At 37.1% G+C, this 21,115-nt stretch overlaps 2 protein-coding genes across 3 annotated transcripts; both read left to right on the top strand.

The window, feature by feature from the left end:
* The first annotated feature begins 652 nt into the window (after window positions 1–652).
* Window positions 653–5,965, top strand: asb2a.2 (ankyrin repeat and SOCS box containing 2a, tandem duplicate 2). The gene is made up of 10 exons (XM_043220486.1): window positions 653–809; window positions 1,037–1,282; window positions 1,741–1,863; window positions 2,204–2,373; window positions 2,454–2,609; window positions 2,688–2,933; window positions 3,032–3,203; window positions 3,627–4,197; window positions 4,311–4,464; window positions 4,580–5,965. The coding sequence occupies exons 2-10, from the start codon at window positions 1,044–1,046 to the stop codon at window positions 4,729–4,731; spliced, it is 1,983 nt and encodes a 660-aa protein (XP_043076421.1). The 5' UTR covers window positions 653–809; window positions 1,037–1,043; the 3' UTR covers window positions 4,732–5,965.
* Window positions 5,966–7,689: 1,724 nt separating this feature from the next.
* asb2a.1 (ankyrin repeat and SOCS box containing 2a, tandem duplicate 1) lies at window positions 7,690–15,509 on the top strand. 2 transcript variants are annotated; one of them, XM_043218615.1, is made up of 11 exons: window positions 7,690–7,884; window positions 9,454–9,715; window positions 10,723–10,839; window positions 11,250–11,419; window positions 11,516–11,671; window positions 11,850–12,095; window positions 12,172–12,343; window positions 12,500–12,550; window positions 13,509–14,070; window positions 14,551–14,704; window positions 14,794–15,509. In XM_043218615.1, the coding sequence occupies exons 2-11, from the start codon at window positions 9,462–9,464 to the stop codon at window positions 14,937–14,939; spliced, it is 2,028 nt and encodes a 675-aa protein (XP_043074550.1). In that variant the 5' UTR covers window positions 7,690–7,884; window positions 9,454–9,461; the 3' UTR covers window positions 14,940–15,509. The 2 variants fall into 2 exon arrangements, with proteins under 2 accessions (XP_043074550.1, XP_043074551.1); XM_043218616.1 differs by lacking the exon at window positions 12,500–12,550 and having other exon boundaries at window positions 7,695–7,884.
* Window positions 15,510–21,115: the final 5,606 nt, after the last annotated feature.

The following is a 21,115-nucleotide window of genomic DNA, read 5'->3' as shown; positions in this document are numbered from 1 at the left end:
AGGTGTTTACAGTGTCACAGAGAGGTTTCTAGCACATGCTAGCATTCAGAGACAGCTGTCTTAAAAATTAGGTCACTCAAGCTTTAGACCATGTAATGATATTTACATATGTAAATAATGCATGGTATAGTACAGAACAGTGTGTAGAAAGCTTGACTGGTCATTATAGGACACAAATGAAATGATTACATTTTCAGAAGTACAGTACAAAAATCTGTCAGTGGGGTGGTACCCTTTCAAAAGGTACTACTTGTAAGGCACTTATATGCTCCCTAAAAAAAAGTACCTTATTTACCCATAAAGTGACCACTTTTATACCTTTTTTTTTCTGAGCGTGTATGTTAGAGGCTCTAATGTTAAAAAGAAATGTGTTAAGTCACACACGAGTGAAACATGTTTGTATATATTTATATATTACTGTTTTTGGATATTTAAACACTGAACGAAGTTGTTGAAGAGTTGTGAACTTCATTTTCATTTATTTTATACGTTTATGGAAGTTCGGGTTAAATGTTGTTTTCTAGTTTCAGGAAAAGTATTTTTTCCAGTTTCAAAACAGATCTACTTCTCTTCTCTTGGCCCGTTTGCAAGGAAGATCATGTCACATCTAAGCCAGACATGCTCTAATGAATCACATGCAAGCCAGGCAGATATATTTATAAGGTAATTCGGTTTGTTTACACCGTGACGTGAAATCAAGATCTCTCAGAGACTCTTCATAAAGCACGCAGCAGCAACTGCTGTACAGATAAAGGAGATGATCCACAAGCACCACATTCGACGTATAATTATTGATATCTTGTAGCAAGGTAGGTGGACTTCTTAATAATAGCAGCGATGAATTATAGTGATGATGTTAAGCCTTGTAGGGGAGCTTGTGTACATTTAAAGTTTGATAATCAATGGCAAAAAAATTATATTTTAATTAACTGTCCTATTATATATTTTATTAATTTATTCTCCTAGCAGTTTGGCATGTTATTTGAATGTTTGTCAGGTTTTTTTTTTTACATTTCTGAGCACCTTACTATCACAGGTGCAAAATGGCAGCAGCCAGTGTGACAATGGCTGCTTCAGTGACAACAAACGACAACCTGGAGGACTTCAGTGCTTATGCACACTTGTCTGAAGAACAGCTGTTGCAGATAGCTATTGAACGAAGCCTAGCTGATGCAAATTTAACTCCATGGCAGAATCGACAAGTGCGTGCCCACATGCAGCCGTCTGCCCCCAAAGCTACACGACAACCACCATGCAACCCTAGCTCTGCAAACCCTCCCAGGTGTTGTTTTCACTCATGTCAAATACAACTACGCTCTAAAAAAGTTCTAATATGGGGTTTTTCGCAATGCCCTAGAACTTTGATGTCCAGTCCTGCTCTTGGAGGGACATCATCATGCAGAGTTTAGGTCAAACCTGCTGAAAACACACATGCCTAAAAGTTTCTAGTGAGACTAAAGACCTTGATTGGAGATATACACTACAGGACGGTGGTCTTCCAAGAACAGATTTGGACACCCCTGCCATAAAATAACCAACAGAAACTATAAAAAAACTTTACAGTACAGTACAAAGATACCATAGATCTTAAAGGTTCTTCTTGGAAGCACAGATTCCAAGAATCTATTTTTAACAGTGAACCTGCTTCTTCAAGTATACAATCAATTATGTTTGTAAATCACAATTGTTATAATGTCTCTTGCAAATGTATAAAAACAATTGTTGCTGTCTTCTTTTCAGTGAGAAGAGGTGTGCCAAAATTGACAGAAATGTTCACGATTATATGTTCAGTAAAGACCAAGAAAAGGTGATTGCCTGGACAAGGCACAATGGACACCTGCGAGTCACAGTAGAGACTGTGAAGTAAGTAGCATTTCATTTCATTTCATTTGTGTGTTTGTGTGTGTGTGTGTGTGTGTGTGTGTGTGTGTGTGTGTGTGTGTGTGTGTGTGTGTGTGTGTAAGCTGTTTTTCTGAATATCCCTCCAATTGAATGTTCCAAACACCCATATTGTTTCCTTTCTGAATGGAATTAATGTTTTTGATCACATCATTTTAAAGTCAACTCATGGCACAAGAATGTAACTTGAAATAGTCAAAGAAAAAGAAAAGAATTACTGTACTTTGTGAACAAAAAGTCTGAAGATGCTTATTGAGCTCATCCCTTGAGATAAAAGCCCTCAAGATTCTTGCTCTTCTTCCAGTGATTTAGACCCTTTTCTCTCTGCCATTTGGAGAGGGGATGCAAAAGCGCTACAAGACCTCATTCATTTCAAATCTAAAAATCTTGACGAACCCAATAAAGATGGCTGGTTACCACTTCACGAGTCTGCATACCACGGCCATTTGGAGTGCCTTATGATTTTGCTCAAAGGTGATGAATGAATACATTTTTTTTATGATGCCCAGAATCACTTTCTTAAAAATCACAGTTGTATTCCATTGCTCCCACAGCCAAACCAGATACGATTAACAAACGAACAAACAGAAGTCAGACACCGCTCATGCTGGCTGTGAGTCGCAAACACGTTTCTTGCGTCAGGCACCTCTTGGAGGAAGGAGCTGATCCTAACCTTGCAAACAACCAGTGGGAGACACCACTGTACAAAGGTAAACATTTTAGCATGATATCTCTCAACAACTGAGGACCAGAAAGAGGTCTGAACAATCTACTCTTGATTTTTACAGCATGTGAGAAACCTAATGAAGAGATAGTGGAGCTTCTTTTGAGATTTGGAGCTTCACCATCCAAAGCCTGCGTTCAAGGCGGGACTCCGCTACATGAAGCAGTGAGGAACAAAAAATTAGAGATGTGTAAGATATTGATTCATGCTGGGGCAAAGCTGTGGGCCAGAAACGTTTATGGCATTGACGCACTGTTTACGGCTGCTCAGTGCAATGCTGTTAATGCGCTTAACTACCTAATATATAAAGGTAAGAATTTTGTATTACTTTTTTGGATGTAAAACAAAAATAAAAAGTATTAATTACTTTTTATACTGCTAGCATTAACCTAGCGATCTTTTCTTTAGGAGGTAATGTAAATACCAATGCAAATGATGATGCAACCGCATTGTTTGAGGCCTCTAAGAACGGTCATGCTGAAGTTGTTGAGATACTCTTGTCAAAACGAGCTGATGCTAACAAAGCCAACAAAACTGGATTACTTCCTATTCATGTTGCATCAAAAAATGGTCATGACAGGTTAGTATGCCTACCACAGTTGCGATTCTCTGATTGGTGGAGCTTGGTATCATGGGTAATGTAGTTTTTCACTATTTAAATATTAAACGTGATTATTTAAAAACAAAATAATTTGAAATATTGTGAACTGATGGCTCCAACAAGTGTATGATATTTTGTACATTGTAATGGGTATTAGCAGAAGCTATGATAATACCATGTATTGGTAAAATTATAAAATAAATCCAGAGCAGGTTAATATCTCATGTCTAAGTACCTATTTATTTTGTATATAACCATGTAACAAGTGGTAAGTCATTATCACTAAAATAACCACTTACAGTTCATATGTGTCTTTATAAAGTATGTAGGTTTTTATGTTTTTTTTATTGAAATATAAGTATTGATTCATAAGTAAATATGACTCTTTCTCCTCTTCCTCAGCATTGTTGCCATGCTCATCCCCAAAACTAACATGGTCAAAGTGACACGTTCTGGCATCAGTCCTCTTCATTTGGCCGCAGAACGTAACAGAGATGACGTTCTAGAAACATTAATAGACGCTGGATATGACGTCAATGCGAAGCTGTCAGATGATTGGTCAAAAATGTATGAAGATCGGCGCAGCACGGCTCTGTACTCAGCTGTGGTAAACAGAAACACGGAGGCAGCCGCTATGCTGTTAGAAGCAGGTGCTGATCCAAACCTGGATATCTTCAACCCCCTGCTGGTGGCTGTGAGGAAAGCAAGCATGGAAATGGTGACCTTACTGGTGAATCACGGGGCTAATCTCAACGCCTTGCTGCCAACTCATCCTACCAGCTTCCCAGCAGTACTGGTTTTCTGTATGAGGTACAAGGCGATGATGAAGTACCTGCTGGACAACGGCTGCAACGCACTGTCGTGTTTTACCTGTCAGTATGGCAGTAATCCTCATCCCCCCATTAAACCGAGAAGAAATGGACGAGAAACTATGTATTTATTAAATGATGAACCATCAGAGTACTGTGTAGAGGTATAGATTTTGTATCTTGAATAAAACTGTCTGTCATTTTTAGAATTTTTTTTTATTTCAGCATATACAAAATATCATTTTTAATGAATTAACTTTTTTTTGTTTATTTACAGTTTTGTGAGATAATCTCTACTCCCTCAGTCAGCGGCTGGGTGGGACCCATCATAGACATATTACTTGATTATGTGGGTCATGTCAAACTCTGCTCTCGATTAACTGAATTTCTAGACGGCAACAAAGATTGGGCTCATATTAAAGAGAAATCAGGTGAGAATATTCTTTATAATCTCTTAATTTGCAGAATTAGTCTGATTATCGACATCTGAATTCATTTTTACAAATGAATAGAGCTAAACTGAAACCCAAACACCCTCTATTTCAGTTCTTCCTTGCACGCTGATGCATCTGTGCAGACTCAAGATTCGTCAACAGCTGGGCATCCAGAGACTATCGCAAACTATTGCTCTTCCTCTACCAGGAAGATTGCTCAAGTTTTTGAGTTATGAACGAGAATCGTTTGAAGATATCCTGTGATGAACAGCATGTCGCTCTTAGTTGTTTGCAGAACATGCAACTTTAAATTATTTTGTTACAGATAATGTGTCATTAATTTTCAATTTAAAAGCTTGAGATCTAAAAATCATTTAGCGTTTATTTTCCGTTCTAAAGGTAATTATTCTCAATACATGTAAATAAAATAATATTCAAATGTATGCTGCCTTGCAAAAGTTTTGCAACATCTTGATTTTCTCATGTTTTGTTATGTTGCAGACCTATGATAAACTGTTTAAATCACTTTTTATTCAACTCTGTACACCAAAATAGTGTAGCAAAAATAGAAGTTTAACAACTTTGTAAATTTATATAAAAAAAACAACAACCCTGAAATAAGTACATTGCATAAGTATTCATACCTCATTACTCATTACTTGGCTGAATCATTCTGAATGGCAAAATGATATGCCAAGTCCCTCCTCAATTAATTGTTTAACACGTTAAGACTTTTACCAACTAGCAGTTGCCAAGGGGTAACACAAATATGACCAATCTACCTTTTCATAATCGAATTTTAAAGATTATGACCCATATTGATGAAAATATTTAAATGACTAAGTTTTTAAAACTAATCTAAAGAGTTTATGCAACCGGCCGCTTCTGGTCTTTCCAAAGGTATTTTGTTATGGATAATGGAAAAACATGCTCCTGTGAGCCTTCAGTGGAGCAGAATTTCTTTTTTCTAAACTCTTCCTCAGATGTATGACTTGATGCAAACCTGTTTCTGAGCTCTACGGGCAGTTCTTTTGATCTCATGGCTTGGTTTTTCAGCATTGCATCAGTCGAGGTGTGTGCCTGTCCAAATCATACACATTCAAATGAATTGGCCATAGTTTTGAGATACGTAATTTTGTTTATACAAGTGCCTAGCTAAATGTATTTACACACTTAGCGACAGTATTATGTGACTATGCATTAAACACCTAATGTGATTTTTTTTATGCTGCTATAATATTATGAAGACAAGCTGTACTTTAAATTAGTAAATTAGTTTACAGCGATTTAACTGAATAGAATTAAAGCATTCTTAGCATTTTGTAATGAAGATGTACTGTACACACTGATAAGTGGTTACTGTGATATAACAGTAATGTATGAAGAGTTCAAGCTTAGATTTTTGTGTAACTCCTGTAGTATTACTATAAATTTGTGGTGTTTTCTATTTGCTTGACTCTGTGAACTTGCAGTGAAATAAAACTCTTGCATCTCCACAGTTTTATTCGAGTTTGGTCAGGGTCACTTCACACTGCGCCGACAGACGCAGACAAGTGTATCACTTCTCAGACATCCAAGACCCGACAAACACTGATTCAACGTTTCAGTTGTTGAAAACAAGTGCTGGCCAACGGCAGAAGATGGTGACAGGTGTAACACACTGATCAGACAGAATCCAACAAACGTGTGTGTTATCGTTTGTTGGCGTCTGTGGATGCGGTTTGAACTGGCCTTTAGAAGTTAAAGCTAAAACTGCTCATTGGCTAGCAGCGGACGTCTTATGATCAGTGTACATTTACATCAGGACACCTCTAATATCACTCTGAACATAAATCATTAGAATCTCATACTACTAACTGATGTGCATAACTAGTTTATAATAAGCAGTTTAGATAAGCTCTATATTTAGCCAATAAGCCGAACGTGTGTAATCATAACCTTTGCTATCATTCTTGCTCTGAACTTTTAATCCTGTTCTTTTTAAAGTAATAAATGAATAAATATAGAGTTAAAGGGATAGTTCACACAAAAATGAAAATTCTCTCTTTAGTAATTAGTAATCCTCATATTGTTCCAGACCTGTAGGTTCATCTTCGGTACACAAATTAAAATTTTTTTAATGAAATTTAAGAGGTATCTGACCCTGCAAAGACTGCAATGCAACTAAAACGTTGAAGGCCCAGAAAGATAATAAAGACATTGTTAAAGTAGCCCACGTGAAATCAGTGCTTGAGCTGCAAATTTATAAAGCTAAAAAAATACTTTTTGTGCACAAAGAAAACAACTTTATTCAACAATTTCCACAATGATTCATTGAGTACCACGATGCATTACTACCTTTCTGGGTCTTGAAAGTTTCAGTTGCATCGCTGTCTATGCCGGGTCAGAAAACTCTTGGATTTCAACAATATTATCTTAATTTGTGTTACAAAGATGAACTTTACAGGTTTGAAATGACATGAGGGCGAGTAATAAATGACATTTTTACCCCAAATGTAGCCATTTAAAGAATAAATAATTTTAAATTAAAACCGCTACTGCTAAATTGTTTACAAGTGTCAAGCAGAATCAAGATATTAAAATGCCACTGGTGTCTGGAGTCTTCTTTCTGACCCTTGGAAGACCTATTAATGAAATAAGGTCACACAAATGCAAAAGTGCAAATCTGCAATCTAACCTAGTGGGTTACGCAGCCCTCTTGCTTATTTGATAACCTCTGTCAAATTATTCATCCATTATACACAATGACAACTAAAAGGGCCTCACAGTTACATCAGTCCAAAAATGAATTTATAACCTTGATACGTCCACCTGACCTTAACTTAACAGCTTCACCTATAAATAAGGAATAAGGTATTCACACAATGCTATTCTATGTCCTGTTTGTCTCGTAGCCTTGACACACCTGTAACCTGACACAGCAAAAACAGCCTAACAATTTAACCCAGTTAGAGACTAACAGCTTCACTTAACAAAGCTAATGTACGAAGGGACGTCCAACTAGTATTTACAGATACGTACTCCAAACTTCAATCATTTTTGTTGATTATTTTTATTTTAAATCCATTGCGGTTAAGAAATCATCTGTACCGGGTATTTTCAGCAAGTATATTTCTGGAAGCGCGGTTCTCCGCAGAAGATTGCAAAGATTTTTTAATGCAGTCTACACCAGGCCTGCAACCCCTCAAGAACAGCAATAGCTAAGAGGCTGATCTTGGCATACTGCGTATCACGTGTGCTCAGAATGCACTCTAAACAGTCTGGTGTGGGGTGACAGTTAAAGGCCTCTTTGCAGAGAGCTAAACAGATCCCAGTGCAAGCAAGTGTCAAGTGTGTCAGAAGACACTGGGATAAACAAAACAACCTTTTCTGTTTGGAAATCCGACGCGCAGTTAAGGAAGTCAACAGTTTAAAGTGGTAAGTAACTGTTTTTTGGCCTTTGTTCTTGCTTGCATTCGTGTGTTTTGGATGAAGGTGCGGTACACATTGGTGCATTAATATTGCAAAAATGTTGCGAGATGGATCATAATTTTTGATAATGAGTTTGACTGAAATGGTTTATTTGAAACTCTGTTATTATTTTAAAAGCATTCTGCCTGCCATTGTAAAAGTTTTAGTTGTACTTTTTATTTTTATGCTAAAAATAGTACTCTGTCAACAATTTCTTTACCTTGTATTGTTCCAAACAGGTATGACTTTCTTAGAATTATTTAAATTTAGGGTTAGGGTTAGGGATAGAGAGTTAGGGTTAGGGTTAAATTCTATTAATTAAATTCTATAAAATTATAAAATTCTATAAATTCTATAAAAAGTTTAAGAAATAAAATCTGTCCACACAATAGAAGTCAATGGTTACCAATATGTTTAAATATCTTATTTAGTGGTGCAATCGTTCTTGTCTAAAACAACATGCTAACAACAAATAAAAATGTATTTGTACAATATTATATTATATTCTATATTTAAAAATGTTTTACTACTATTTAAAGTTAAAACACATTTAGCAACATATCTTTCAAGAAAGTACATTTTTACAAAAATGTATATTATTATTAAACTTTACTTGGGGTACTACTTATGTAATGGATGATACTTATGGACTGTATGAACTTCAAATATTTTCTTTAATGGGCCTTTTAACTCAAGATATTTAAGTGTCACTAGGGTTGGGTACACACTAAAAGATTTTTTTTTATCTTATAAGATCAGAATGTGACCATAAACATGAAGACAAAAACTGTTCACTGCTCCTATACTGTGTGTTGTCCTGCATTGTGAAGAACAGATTTTCATCCAGAGTCCCGACGTCTGTGAACACAGGAAATCTCGCAAAATATCTCGAGACTTGAGAATAAATGTTTTCCAGCACACATTGTATAAAAACTCGAGAAGCTGATCCTGAATCTCTGCTGTCCCAATCCTTTTGTGCTTCGGTCTTCTGTCAGCTCGCTTTCTAATTAGATATCGTTTCGTTTCACGTTATAAACCCCAGATTTTACTTGCGTTTGTTCTTGGGGCTCCCCCCAAACATCAGGATTTCTGATCGCGTATCCAACATGTTGCACTACTCAGCACTACTATACTTAGAGTGAAATATGTATTTTAAAAAAGTATTTTAAATATATGTCTTTATTATATATACACTAATATATAATAATAATATAATATGCTAGAGTGACACTGAAAAACTATTTACATTTCAATTAAAAAAGCTTTTTTTAAAATTGTGAATATATTTTAAAAAACTACTTTTTTACCTGTATTTTTAATCAAATAAATGCATCCTTGGAGACACTTTTCCCATTAAAAAAAACATAAAATCAGTAATCTGTTTCACTTTCCTTTAAATAATTTAGCATCCTATCCTAATCAAGTAAGCTAATGAAATTTCCAATAACAGTTTTTTGTGAAAAGCATACAAGCAAACAGATGTTAGTCCAGTGGTTTAGTAATGTAAGCAAGTAATGGATGCTTTGATTGTCTCAGGATCCATCATGGCAGCCGCCCGTGTGTCCATGCCGGGTGCCACAGACACCAACCTGGAATTTGCTGACTACAGTCTCTATAGCAACCTGTCTGATGATGAACTCATGCAGCTGGCAATCGAGCGAAGTATCTCCGATGCCCAGAACTCTGGGTCAGGCAACGAAAACTCAAAGACCCCCATTGCTCTAAACAGACGAGCAGGCCCACGCCAAGCTCCACCATCACACCCAGAACCAGTCGCGTGTCCCGCCAATCCACCCAGGTACAGTTTGATATGCTTCATTCAAACTGAAATGATGTGCCATCAGAAATAAAAATCTCACTTTCAGTATAAAAATAGCCAGTGCTTAGTGCATTATATTCACTTTGACCTTTACCGAGCGCATAAGCCAACTGCAAAATATTTTTAACATATTTATTTTCAAACTTACACTGCAAGCTGCATTTTTCTTTTAAATAGCTATTTATATTATATTGTTTATGCAATACAGGAAATGAACAAGTCTGCATGTAAAACCGAATCAAAACATACACATCGGTGTATTGCCACATAAAATTTCCAGTCATGTTTTGATGATTCATCTCACGAGGAGGGTCAAAATATCAATTACAGATGCCTACTGCATCTTCTCCAATGACTGACACAACTGCTTCACACCTGTTCCTCTTCATTCAAAGGCCAACATTAGAAAGAGGAGCAAGCATAGTTCAAGAAGTTCACATGCCACCGTGCATAAAAATAGAGACACTATCCTTTACCGTGCCCCAATCCACTTGTTTAAATTTCCCCTGTAATCTGACATTAAAACGAATCTTCCAGGGGGTAGATTTTCGTTTAATTTTAAAGATGACAAATTTCATTTGAAAATAATGTAGGTACAAAATACAAATTCAGAAAATTATCCCATCTCTTTTTAGTGCCAGTCCAACACAAATTTGGACAAATTTGTGCATGTTTTACTGGGTGGCAAATTTGTGCTAATTCGTACGAGGGAAGTCGTACAAATTTGTACGAATTAGCACAAATTTGATTAAGACCCTAGAGATGGGCACGTTTAGAGGCGGGGTCTAAGTCATTTGTAAAAATTCATACAAATTGGCAACTTGTTAAATACGTAAGATTGTTAAAAATCGCATGAATTTGTACAAGTGAGGTCGTACGAATTTATACGAGTTAGCCACCTTGTAAAATAGGAATTGATTTGATTGTGCAATATCTAATGCCACATTAATTTACTCATGTTAACTTTATTATTTTTTCATCCAAAGAACAATAAACTCAGATGATGTGAGCTCAGTGAGCCACTTTGTGACTGGTTATGGCAAGCGAATGGTGGCGTACCGAAAATACGATGGAAGTATGCAAGTCGTCCCTGAGCCTGAAGAGTGAGTGATCACAAAACCACATGTCAAAGTTTGTTCATTAGTAAGCATATATGTAATAAAAGTATAGTTCTTGGTGATTTTGAAGAGCTATGCATTAGTAGATACGTTTCAGTGTCATTATACAGTAATGCAACTGCATAAAAAGGTTTTTTATGTCTTTGAATTTCACACTGAATTAGGCTGCATTTATTAAAAAATACAGTAAAACAGTAATGTTTTGAAATATTATTGTTTTAAAATGTAATTTATTCCTGTGATGTGCTTCTTAAGAAACATTTCTTACTATCAATGTTGAAAACAGTGGTGATGCAAAAGACCTCAAACTTCTAAATGGTACATGTGTATGAAAGAGTTAGTGAATATCTGCTGCAACACTAAATGCATAAAAGTGAAAGCAGTTTCTTGTTTAGGGAGATTGAGCCTATTGTTAAGGCCATTTCGGAAGGAGATGTGGGATCAGTGAGACTGTTGGTTAAGCAACCTGGGTGCAACCTTCTTAAACCAAATAAAGATGGATGGATTCCTTTGCACGACGCTGCATATTATGGACAAGATCAATGCATTAAAATTATCCTAAGAGGTAGTGTGCACTCATTTAACAATTTCTCTATCGAACTTCATTTAGCCGAGCTCCAACAGATTTTTCTGCTTTTGATCATGAACGTTATGCTCATAGCTCAACCTGGGATAATCAACCAGCGCACTTTGAAAGAGCAGACTGCCTTAATGTTGGCTGTGAACAGAGAACATCTTGCATGTGTGGAGTGTCTTCTGGAGAAAGGAGCTGATCCTGATATTGCCAACAAAGAGAGGGAGACTGCCCTTTACAAAGGTAATATCCTATTAGTAAGTATTTAATTATCTATCATGACCTAATTTTTTTCTATCTACATGGCCCATATAAACCTTCCAATATTATGTTTTTTCCACCAAAATTTTTGTTCTGCTCTTAATTTAATACGGCGTTCTGTGCTGTGAAAAAATTTGATCCTTTCTATACATATCTGTAGCTTGTGAGAAGGAGAACCCAGCGATGGTTGCCATGTTACTAAATTACGGCGCCGCTGTGAATAAGAGCTGTATTCAAGGCTGGACGGCTCTTCATGAGAGTGTATGCAGGAACAATGTGGAAATCTGTGAGATGCTGATGAAAGCTGGAGCCAAAGTCAGCATGGCCAACATGTACGGAATCACTCCCATCTTTGTGGCTGCCCAAAGTGGAAAAGTGGACACACTTCGCATGCTTTTAAAAAATGGTAACATCCCTTTTCTCTTCCATTGCCGCTCTGAGATGAAATGCATCAGACATGTAATGCATCTCACCTCATTCAGGTGCAGATCTCAACAGCCAAGCTGCAGATGGAGCCACAGCGCTGTATGAGGCCTCTAAGAATGGTCATGAGAACATTGTAGAGTTTCTTTTATCTCAAAATGCAGACGCCAACAAGCCAGGCAAAACAGGACTGTTGCCAATCCACATCGCTGCCCAGCGTGGCAATGATAGGTATGAATTCAGAATTCACTTCATAATGAATTTGTATGAAGGAATGATGGTGCAATGCGAGGAATTTTCTCAGGTCACCGTTTATTTATATGCGAAGGGCATTGGTTGTTAAGAGTTTAGGTTTAGTACATCTCATAATCTTGCATTAATTTTCAGCAAAGACCTCCTCACTTTGGGGTGTACCAGCAAAAATGTCAGGGCAACTAAGTAAGTCTAAATGGGTGATTTAGAGCAGTGCTGTGGCAAGAGGTGCTAATCCTGTAACCTTAAACCTTAACTCAAGCTAACTCAAGTAAGAGCAACTCATTTTATTTGCAAAATACCATTTCTGATAAGTGCTCTTTCTTCTGACACCCGTTATAACTCTTCTAGCTTATTGTGTGCAGGGTCTTTTTCTCACCTAACAGTAAAACTAATCATCCCATAGCATAATTCTTGATAGCATGACACGTTTAGGGATGGGAATCGTAAAGAATTTGATTAGAGAATGCTTTTTCTTAAAATACATTTTCTGTTAAAATTTGTTTCATTATTTTTAAGCAATGAGGTGTATTGCATTAGGTGTTATTGCATTTACTCGTTTCAAAAAAAGTGTCATATAAAAAACAACTGGTCAGTGACTACAGTCATTTAAAGTTAGTCGTAAGCTGTATATGTTTGATTAAATGTATTACAGTGAGTCAGTATGCATATTGATTTGCTTTTGATTCACAAAAAAGAAACACCTTCTAAAACTGTTTAGGAATTGGACTACACTACGCTGTTTGTTTTTGCTTCACTAGAAAGAGGGAGTTCACATGAATTATTTGTTCAGAAATCAAATTATCACGCTTTCACAAATTATTATATTCACATATTCACAATTCACACTGTACATTAAGTAGACCTATTTTTCAACTTTTTAAAAAAAACTTATTCTGCATCACTGGCCCCTTCGGTTCCCAACCCTAGGACTGTTTCTCTATAAATGTATCATTGCTAATCACTACATACAAACTTTTCAAAGGTTTCCATGTTTCCATTATTAGTCTTCTTATGGAATAATTTTTCCATCTTATAATGGTCATTTCACCCTAATAGAGTCAAATGCTAACCTGACATTCAAGAGTATTGTAGTGTACGCTAGCAAGATAACTCTCAAGAACACAAAACGTCTCATTTGCAGTATCATATCCATGCTGATCCCAGCCACGAGCAAGGCCAGAGTGAGACGTACAGGTATCAGCCCCCTCCACCTCGCAGCGGAGCGCAACAGAAACGATATTCTTGAAGAACTGATCGAGGCCGGCTTTGACGTCAATGCCACGTTGTCTGAGGATCGTTCTATGATGTATGAAGATCGACGCAGCACAGCTCTGTACTTTGCCGTTATGAACAACAACATCGATGCTACCACTATGCTCCTGAAGGCCGGTGCCAATCCAAACCTGGACACGTTCAACCCGCTCCTGGTGGCCCTGAGGCAGGGTTGCATCCAGACGGTGACTTTGCTGGTGGAACACGGCGCTAACGTCAATGTCTACATCCCAACTCATCCAACTGCCTTTCCAGCAAGCGTCATGTTCTGCATGAAGTATCTGCCGTTACTGAAGTACCTAATGGATAACGGCTGTGATGCCTTGTCGTGTTTCAACTGCGTTTACGGCAGCAATCCTCATCCCCCTATAAAGACTAGACGAAATCCAAGATATGATGCAGATGAATCTGTAGAAAAGACCTGTGTACAGGTGAGTGCCCTACAGTATGGAAGCCCGTTTCTGCCAATGAATAAACAATGAAAAGGTTATTGCGAATTTTTATCTCACAATTCAGATTCAGAACTGCATGATACAAAATCACAATTATGCTAAACTCACAATTACGAGTTACAAGGTCAGACTTACTGAATTTCTCTGAATTCTGACTTTATAACTCACAATTGTGTGATATATATATTTTTTTTTTTCTCAGAATTGTGAGATATAAACTCGCAATTGCAAGTTATAAAGTCAAATTTTGAGTGGATGAAAAGATTCATATGTTCTCTGAATTGCAATATTATATCTCAAAGTTCTGACTTTATAACTAGAGTTGGTTTCTATATATATATATATATTTAGTGGACGGAAACAGGCTTCCATACTAAAGCCAATTCTACATACAATGTATTTTTTTTTTCTGTATTGTATATTATGTATGATACTACATTTCACGCCACTTTTTACTAGTTCTGTGAGTTAATCTCCACCGAAAACTACTCCCGCTGGGCAGGACCGATTATAGACGTGCTGCTTGACTATGTTGGGCATGTGAAACTCTGTGCAAGACTCACTGAACATCTGGACAGTTACCACGAGTGGCAGGGCATCAAAGAGAAAGCGAGTACGTGCACACATGCCTTTCGCGTCAATTATTCATATATGCAAATGCTTTCAGTCACCTGTGTATTCATTTGCTGGTTCTGGTTGCAGTGCCTCCACGCCCACTCATGCAGCTCTGCAGACTGACAATCCGCAAAATGCTCGGGATCAAGAGGCTGAAGAAAATATACAGGCTCCCGGTTCCTCCAAGGCTGATCAAATTCCTAAATCATCAAGAACGAGAGCAAGACCTTTAAGACTGCTTTTGAATGTTGACTCTGCAAACACAGAGAGAAAAATGTCATTAGAAAATCATATATATATATATCTGTTTGCAGAAATTGTTAGCTAAAATGATAGAATAAATTGTCAGTATTTGTACATATTAATAGTTCATATAGTTAATAGTTAAATAAAATGCCATAAATGTTTATATGTAATTATAAGTAATAATCAGAATTTAGGGAACATGTATTGGAAAGATTTAGTAGTAGTATATATTTTATTTTGTCAGTAAATGTATGTTTTTTATGTCATAACTTTTTTTAAATGTAGTAGAAATGTATTAAAAGTATTAAGAAATGTACTTAATGCTTATATGTATAGTTTTGTATTTTTACTTTTACTTTTTTGCAATGCGAAACAAAACTCAAAGATTACATCACATGCTTTAAACTATAAATTCTGTTATATAACATTTTTAATTTGAATGAATTTCCCTGAGTCAGTCGGTGCTTTATAAGGTACCGTGACAATGCCTATGTTTGAACTACATCCAACAAATCACTTATCAGTATCAATCTACCAATAAAATGTCAATTGTTAACTATCTGAGTTTCATTTATTCTGCCTTTTTGGGCAAATGTGGGTTTGGATAGCTAGTTTGCTGATCTTGAGTTACCTGTATGTTGCCCCATGTACAGGGAGACAGGAATTGATAAAGTAGTCCTACCATATTCTTTTTAGTTCATTTAATTTTCTGCATGTCAGACCTAAGTGTTAAAAATCATGAAATAATAAGTTTTCTGGTAGCCTACTTGTTTCTTTTTGATATAGGCCACTGAAAGCGTGATAACGATATCCACCTTATTTTTCAGTGCAGAAGTAAGCTGTATTCTGTTCATTTGCGAGATCTCCAGTTCATTAGCCACTGTAAGGAAATATCAAGAATAATAACGGATTACATTTAAATAATGTGGTAAGAAACAACAGTTTGCAATATCAAGCAGCGAAACATGCTGTTTTGTACAGCTAAAAATATCTAGAAGCAAATGCGAAATTTGCAACTGCAAGAAAAATAGTAAATAAATATATCCCTTTTACCAAATAAATACATTTACATAATACTGTCAGCGATAAAGCTGCCTGTATGCCCTTGAAAGTGGGTGTTAACCCTGACCTGCACTTTTTCAGGTCGGTTCTGGTGGCAGCCAGGATAAGGCACTTTCCAGATGGCCAGATTGCTCGTTGAGAGCAGAACTGATGGCATTGCCCAGATTCCCAGTATGTCTACTCTGTTCTCAGCCAATACTATGCTCTGCTTGAAGTGCCTTCCCTTGAAGTATCTCGTGGACAATGGCTGAAATGCCAATTCTGGCAAGGAGCACCTCCACTCCTGTCCTCTTTTAACGATTTTCAGGGCTTGAATATAGAGCGAGCATCCGCTGAGGTATGAATGTGAACTGTGTAGTGTGACCCTTTTGTTCAAGTTAATGGACTGCACCACTCAGTAGTATGCCCTTTTATAAAGAGCTTCCGTTTATGTATGTGTATATTTTATGCCAAGTAACACAGAGACAGACAACGGTGCAAAGTAAGGATAAACAGTTTTTCTTTTACAAGATGGAGGCTTTTGATAGAAGGTTAGGGTTTCAATCGACACTTGCAGACTTTCTTCTCGACAGGTAAGCTAAACTTAAAGTTACAAGTATATATTATTCAAAATACCTTTTTTTTGTACCACTTTGAGACTTGCCTTCACTTTGTTTGATCGGGAAAGGGGTGATGAGTTTGCAAACAAGTGTTTTATTGTAGTTTCGCTAGATGGCACTAGCCGCACAAAAAAAAAAAACCTACGCTACACAATCAATCCCTAATGGATTATGAGGCGATAGATTTGTGTTACAACACAGAACAATGTTACTAAAGCAACTGTCAGAAAAGGCTGTTCTCGATCTTTCAAGATCTCCCAGATTAGACTCAACAAGCTCACGTGACACTGGCCTTAATTCCGCAGAGCCGGCGGATGTGGAGACTTTGCAGGTTCTAGAATTTCTCAGAGTCAGCAGCGCATTCACACAGTTCTGAGGAGAACCGGTGGTGCGGTGGTTCTCACCAGCAGGGGGCAGAACGGAAAAACTAACTCTGCGGGACTTTTCCTGTGTTTGTTGCTTTGGCTCGCGTTTTCTTCCTCGGGCATAGCCTTAAAAAAAGCGGCGTATTTTTTATCGGTTTGCTCATTCTGTATCTGATATAGCATTACTGTAAGTTACCGAATAAATTCCTATATTAAATCATGCCATTTAAATCACACATGAACGGATTTTTAACGATTACTTAGGCCTGTTCAGGTTTGTTTTGATTACAGAACATTATTAATAGATTATTAATAATGAATATTAATAGATTACAGAACGTAATTTCCTCAGTTTTGACATATTAGTTTTTTCTACTGGCCCTACTTTTTGGCTCATGTAATTTGATAGCTTTGTAAATTAACCACAGGGTGGCAATGCAACTCCATAGCTAATAAATTAGGGAAACTAGAGGTTACAGATAAAAAAAAAACCCACAGTTGGTGTCGATCATTCATGTAGAGTAGACATACGCATTTTTGTTTTGCTCCATATCAAAACAAAACATAAAAATAAAAGACCAATAATGACCATAACCACACTGATTCATGAGAATAACCTTTATAAATATTTTTGTATTATGGACTTATACATACATTTATTTTAGTCTAAATATTTAAACATATTAGCTGTATGAATGTTTTATATAGTGTTACAATAATAATTATTTGCATTATGCATGTGTCAGTTTAATCTAGCACGGATAATTTCGTCACTGATTTTGAAGAGTTTTCTGTTTTTTTGCTTACCTCTTCTCCCTTTCTCAGAGCGCAGGAACTTGCCATCACTCTATCCCACAACTGTCCACTATCATTAAAATTTGTGAGATGGGCCAAACCCCAGCATTCGTTCTTGCGATTTTTTTTTTTTTCTCCATCAATTTTCCATTGCGCCATTTATGTGGATGAATAGCCTTAGAAAGGTCAACACTGAACATTGATTACACACCTCGCTGTCAGAAAGGCCTGGGGGAGAGGGGTAAGTGGCCATTTGTTTTGTGCAAACTCTTGAGTGTCTAGAAATCCTCAAAAAGTGCTGGCAGAAAAGGCTGGAGCATTGTAGGGCTCTCCATCATACTCTGGCACCGGTTGACACTACAGAGCCGTTTAAAGGCTGACTGCTCCCCAGACATCCAAAACTGCAGAGTGTGACTCTGCGGTTTTATTAAATGCATTGCTATTGAAATTAAAGCTAAACCTCTTAAAACATACATTTTCACAGGGCTGCACTGCAGAACATTTTAGCTGTCCAACGTTTATACAACAGTTAATTAAACAAGAAGTTAACAGTATTTCAGTCAATATTACTCAATACTGCCCAGGCCAAAGCAGATGTGTTCCTTGTCAAAACGCATGATGTTTTTCATCCCTGCTTGAATTTATTGTATCAGTGATTGAGTGACAATTGCGTGACTCACTTATTTGCTTCATTCCAAAATGAAACCGTGCATTTGAACAAATCGTTTGAATGAATGATTCAGTGGCTCACTTGTTTAGAAACTGTATTGTTGGAATCACTTTTAGAACATTTTTTTTCCAGCTGATGAACAATAAAAATATTGTCCAATCAAAATCCATCATGCTAAATATTTAAAGGGTCAGATAAGTATGCGCTTAGAATAAACAGACATTGATTGTTGGTGCGAATGCTAATGTATATATATATATATATATATATATATATATATATATATATATATAGAGAGAGATATAGAGAGAGAGAGAGAGAGAGAGAGAGAGAGAGAGAAAGAGATTTATCTTTATAGTTACCAGTCTCTGTGTGAAAGGGCCTTTACTGAATAAAACCATGTTTTTGAACAAATCATTTGAATGAATGATTCAATGACTCACTTGTTTAGTTTTGAAATGAATCTGTCCTTAAACAAATAACAGAATCAAATCACGAAAATAAACGGTTGCTTGACAAACTGTATGTTTTTACACACACACACACAAAAAACCAATGCAAAAACACCGAGGTGAAATGCAAAAACACATTCTGCATCAACGTCCCCTCATTGTGCGTTTGGATCGCTGTTTGTTCAAACTAATTCAACTGTAACGTATAATGAAATGCATCGCATATCTGGCTGGATTAAGCCTAAACTGAAGCCAATAACTGCTAATAACCATATCAGGCTTTCTCACTTTCGAACCAAGTCTGAAAACATCCTTACAAAGAACAGCCTGTACAACAGAGAGGTGCATTTTTCACAGATGTTGTTGTTGTTGTTGATTCTGAGGCTTGGACCAATGAGATGCAAATGGGTGCAGCCACATTAGCGGTGGTGCATTGGTTTTGTTTATAGGGGACAGCAGAAGGATTATCCCCTCCAGTCCATTTCATTTGATCCATATGGCCCAAAAGGCCTTAGCTTCAGCTGTGCCACAGCTTGGGAGCCGTGGTTGAGTTTGTTATTGTCCCAACTCAGCCCGAATGCAGTGCTACAAATCCTGACAATATAATATGCACAGTCAGAGCTCTAGCTTTCTCTCTCGACAATGACACAGACAGAAAAGCAAAGCTTCTTTAGTGTTCGATATACTTATTTAACCTTCGCACGCAAACGTAAGTTTACGTTTAAATTGATCTATCATTTACATGTGATGTCTCGGCGGAATCATTGATTACAGGGCTGTCACGATGAAGTCATATCTATAGATTTGTGTCATTGTCTAAAAGTGGACCTCTCTCTCCCTCTCTCTCTCTCTCTCCTCCCATGAGCTGGAGCTGAGCAGAGCGATTTACAGGCTGTCGGGTTGGCTTTGTTCCCGTGTAAGTCAAGTCTCGGTGGAGAAGAGACGCATCAGTGCTCCAAATGGCCCCAGCCGTCTCATTGCATTATCTTCAAATGGCACGTCTGATGGAGAAGTTAGAGAACAGCTCTCTTAGCTTCTCTCATTTAGATATGCACCCCTTATTAACATGTAACGCACCTCAGTTGTCCTCTGCATCTTTGTGTTAACCAAAATTTTACATGTTTACTTGTTATGTACAAAACCGTGGTCTTGGGGATTGGTGGTTGTTCATGGGTTTGTGCCATGCGATGTCCTCTGAAGCCAGTCTTCATTGTTCTGGGTGCCTTCTCATTGAGAAAACATCAACAATGTGTTAATACTGGGTCACCTATTATAGAGGGAGATTATGAGGAAGCTTTGAAAGCTTTCAAGCAGAAGAGGTGAGGGAACCAACTCCTTATTTTGCCAGCGGCCAGTGTGTGGCTGCCTGGAGGGAAAGGAGCTCTGCACATGAAAGCTTGTTGATAATTTCATGAATGCCTGCACTGAAACACACACGCGCACACACATATGCATGATTATTTGTATATGGCCACATTTATGAACGTATAGTTGTGTGTGTGTGTGTGTGTGTGTGTGATTTACATATATGTATTCAACTGACTACCCGTGAAACAGATAAGTGCTTAGAGTTTTGCTATTTTTTTGTTCTGAAAACAATGTCTTTAATTTCATTTTTTGGGCTTTAAATATATTTTTGAGAATTGTAATGTATAATGAAAGCACTAGGTCTGAATAATATGAAGCCATGGACAGATAACGCTGACTGACGTGAAGCCTCACTGGTGCTTGACTAATGGACAGTGTAAATATTGTAAAGCATGAACTTTTTTTTTATGTGAAAGTGACTGAATGACAGCCCGCTCTGCCTTCAGGATCTCCAAGCAATTTATCATCCTCATCCACACTGAGATAATTTATCTAGCTGAACAGATGAAAATATATACACTGTGGTTTATAGAAAAGGCATCTCGATATTCCACTTTTCTAAATTACTTGTCAAGCAAGGTGTGTCAGCAGATGGAGGTGAAATGACAACATTTTCTCCCAGTTTAACGCTCCTACTCGCCTGACGTGGATGTTCGTCTCTGCTAACCCTTTATTTCGACAAACAAAATTTGAAAAGAAATATTATACATCTATTAAAGGTAAACAACATTTCATATGCAACAGAATGAGAGTGCTAGTCTTATGAGTCATTGTTGTTGTTGCTGCTGCTGCTGTTAGGTACGATATTTATAGTACAACAATTACATAAAGATAATTATATCTCAGATAGCA

Source organism: Puntigrus tetrazona, chromosome 20 (assembly GCF_018831695.1).
Source record: "Puntigrus tetrazona isolate hp1 chromosome 20, ASM1883169v1, whole genome shotgun sequence".
NCBI lineage: Eukaryota > Metazoa > Chordata > Actinopteri > Cypriniformes > Cyprinidae > Puntigrus > Puntigrus tetrazona.
This window is presented reverse-complemented; position numbering and strand designations above follow the sequence as displayed.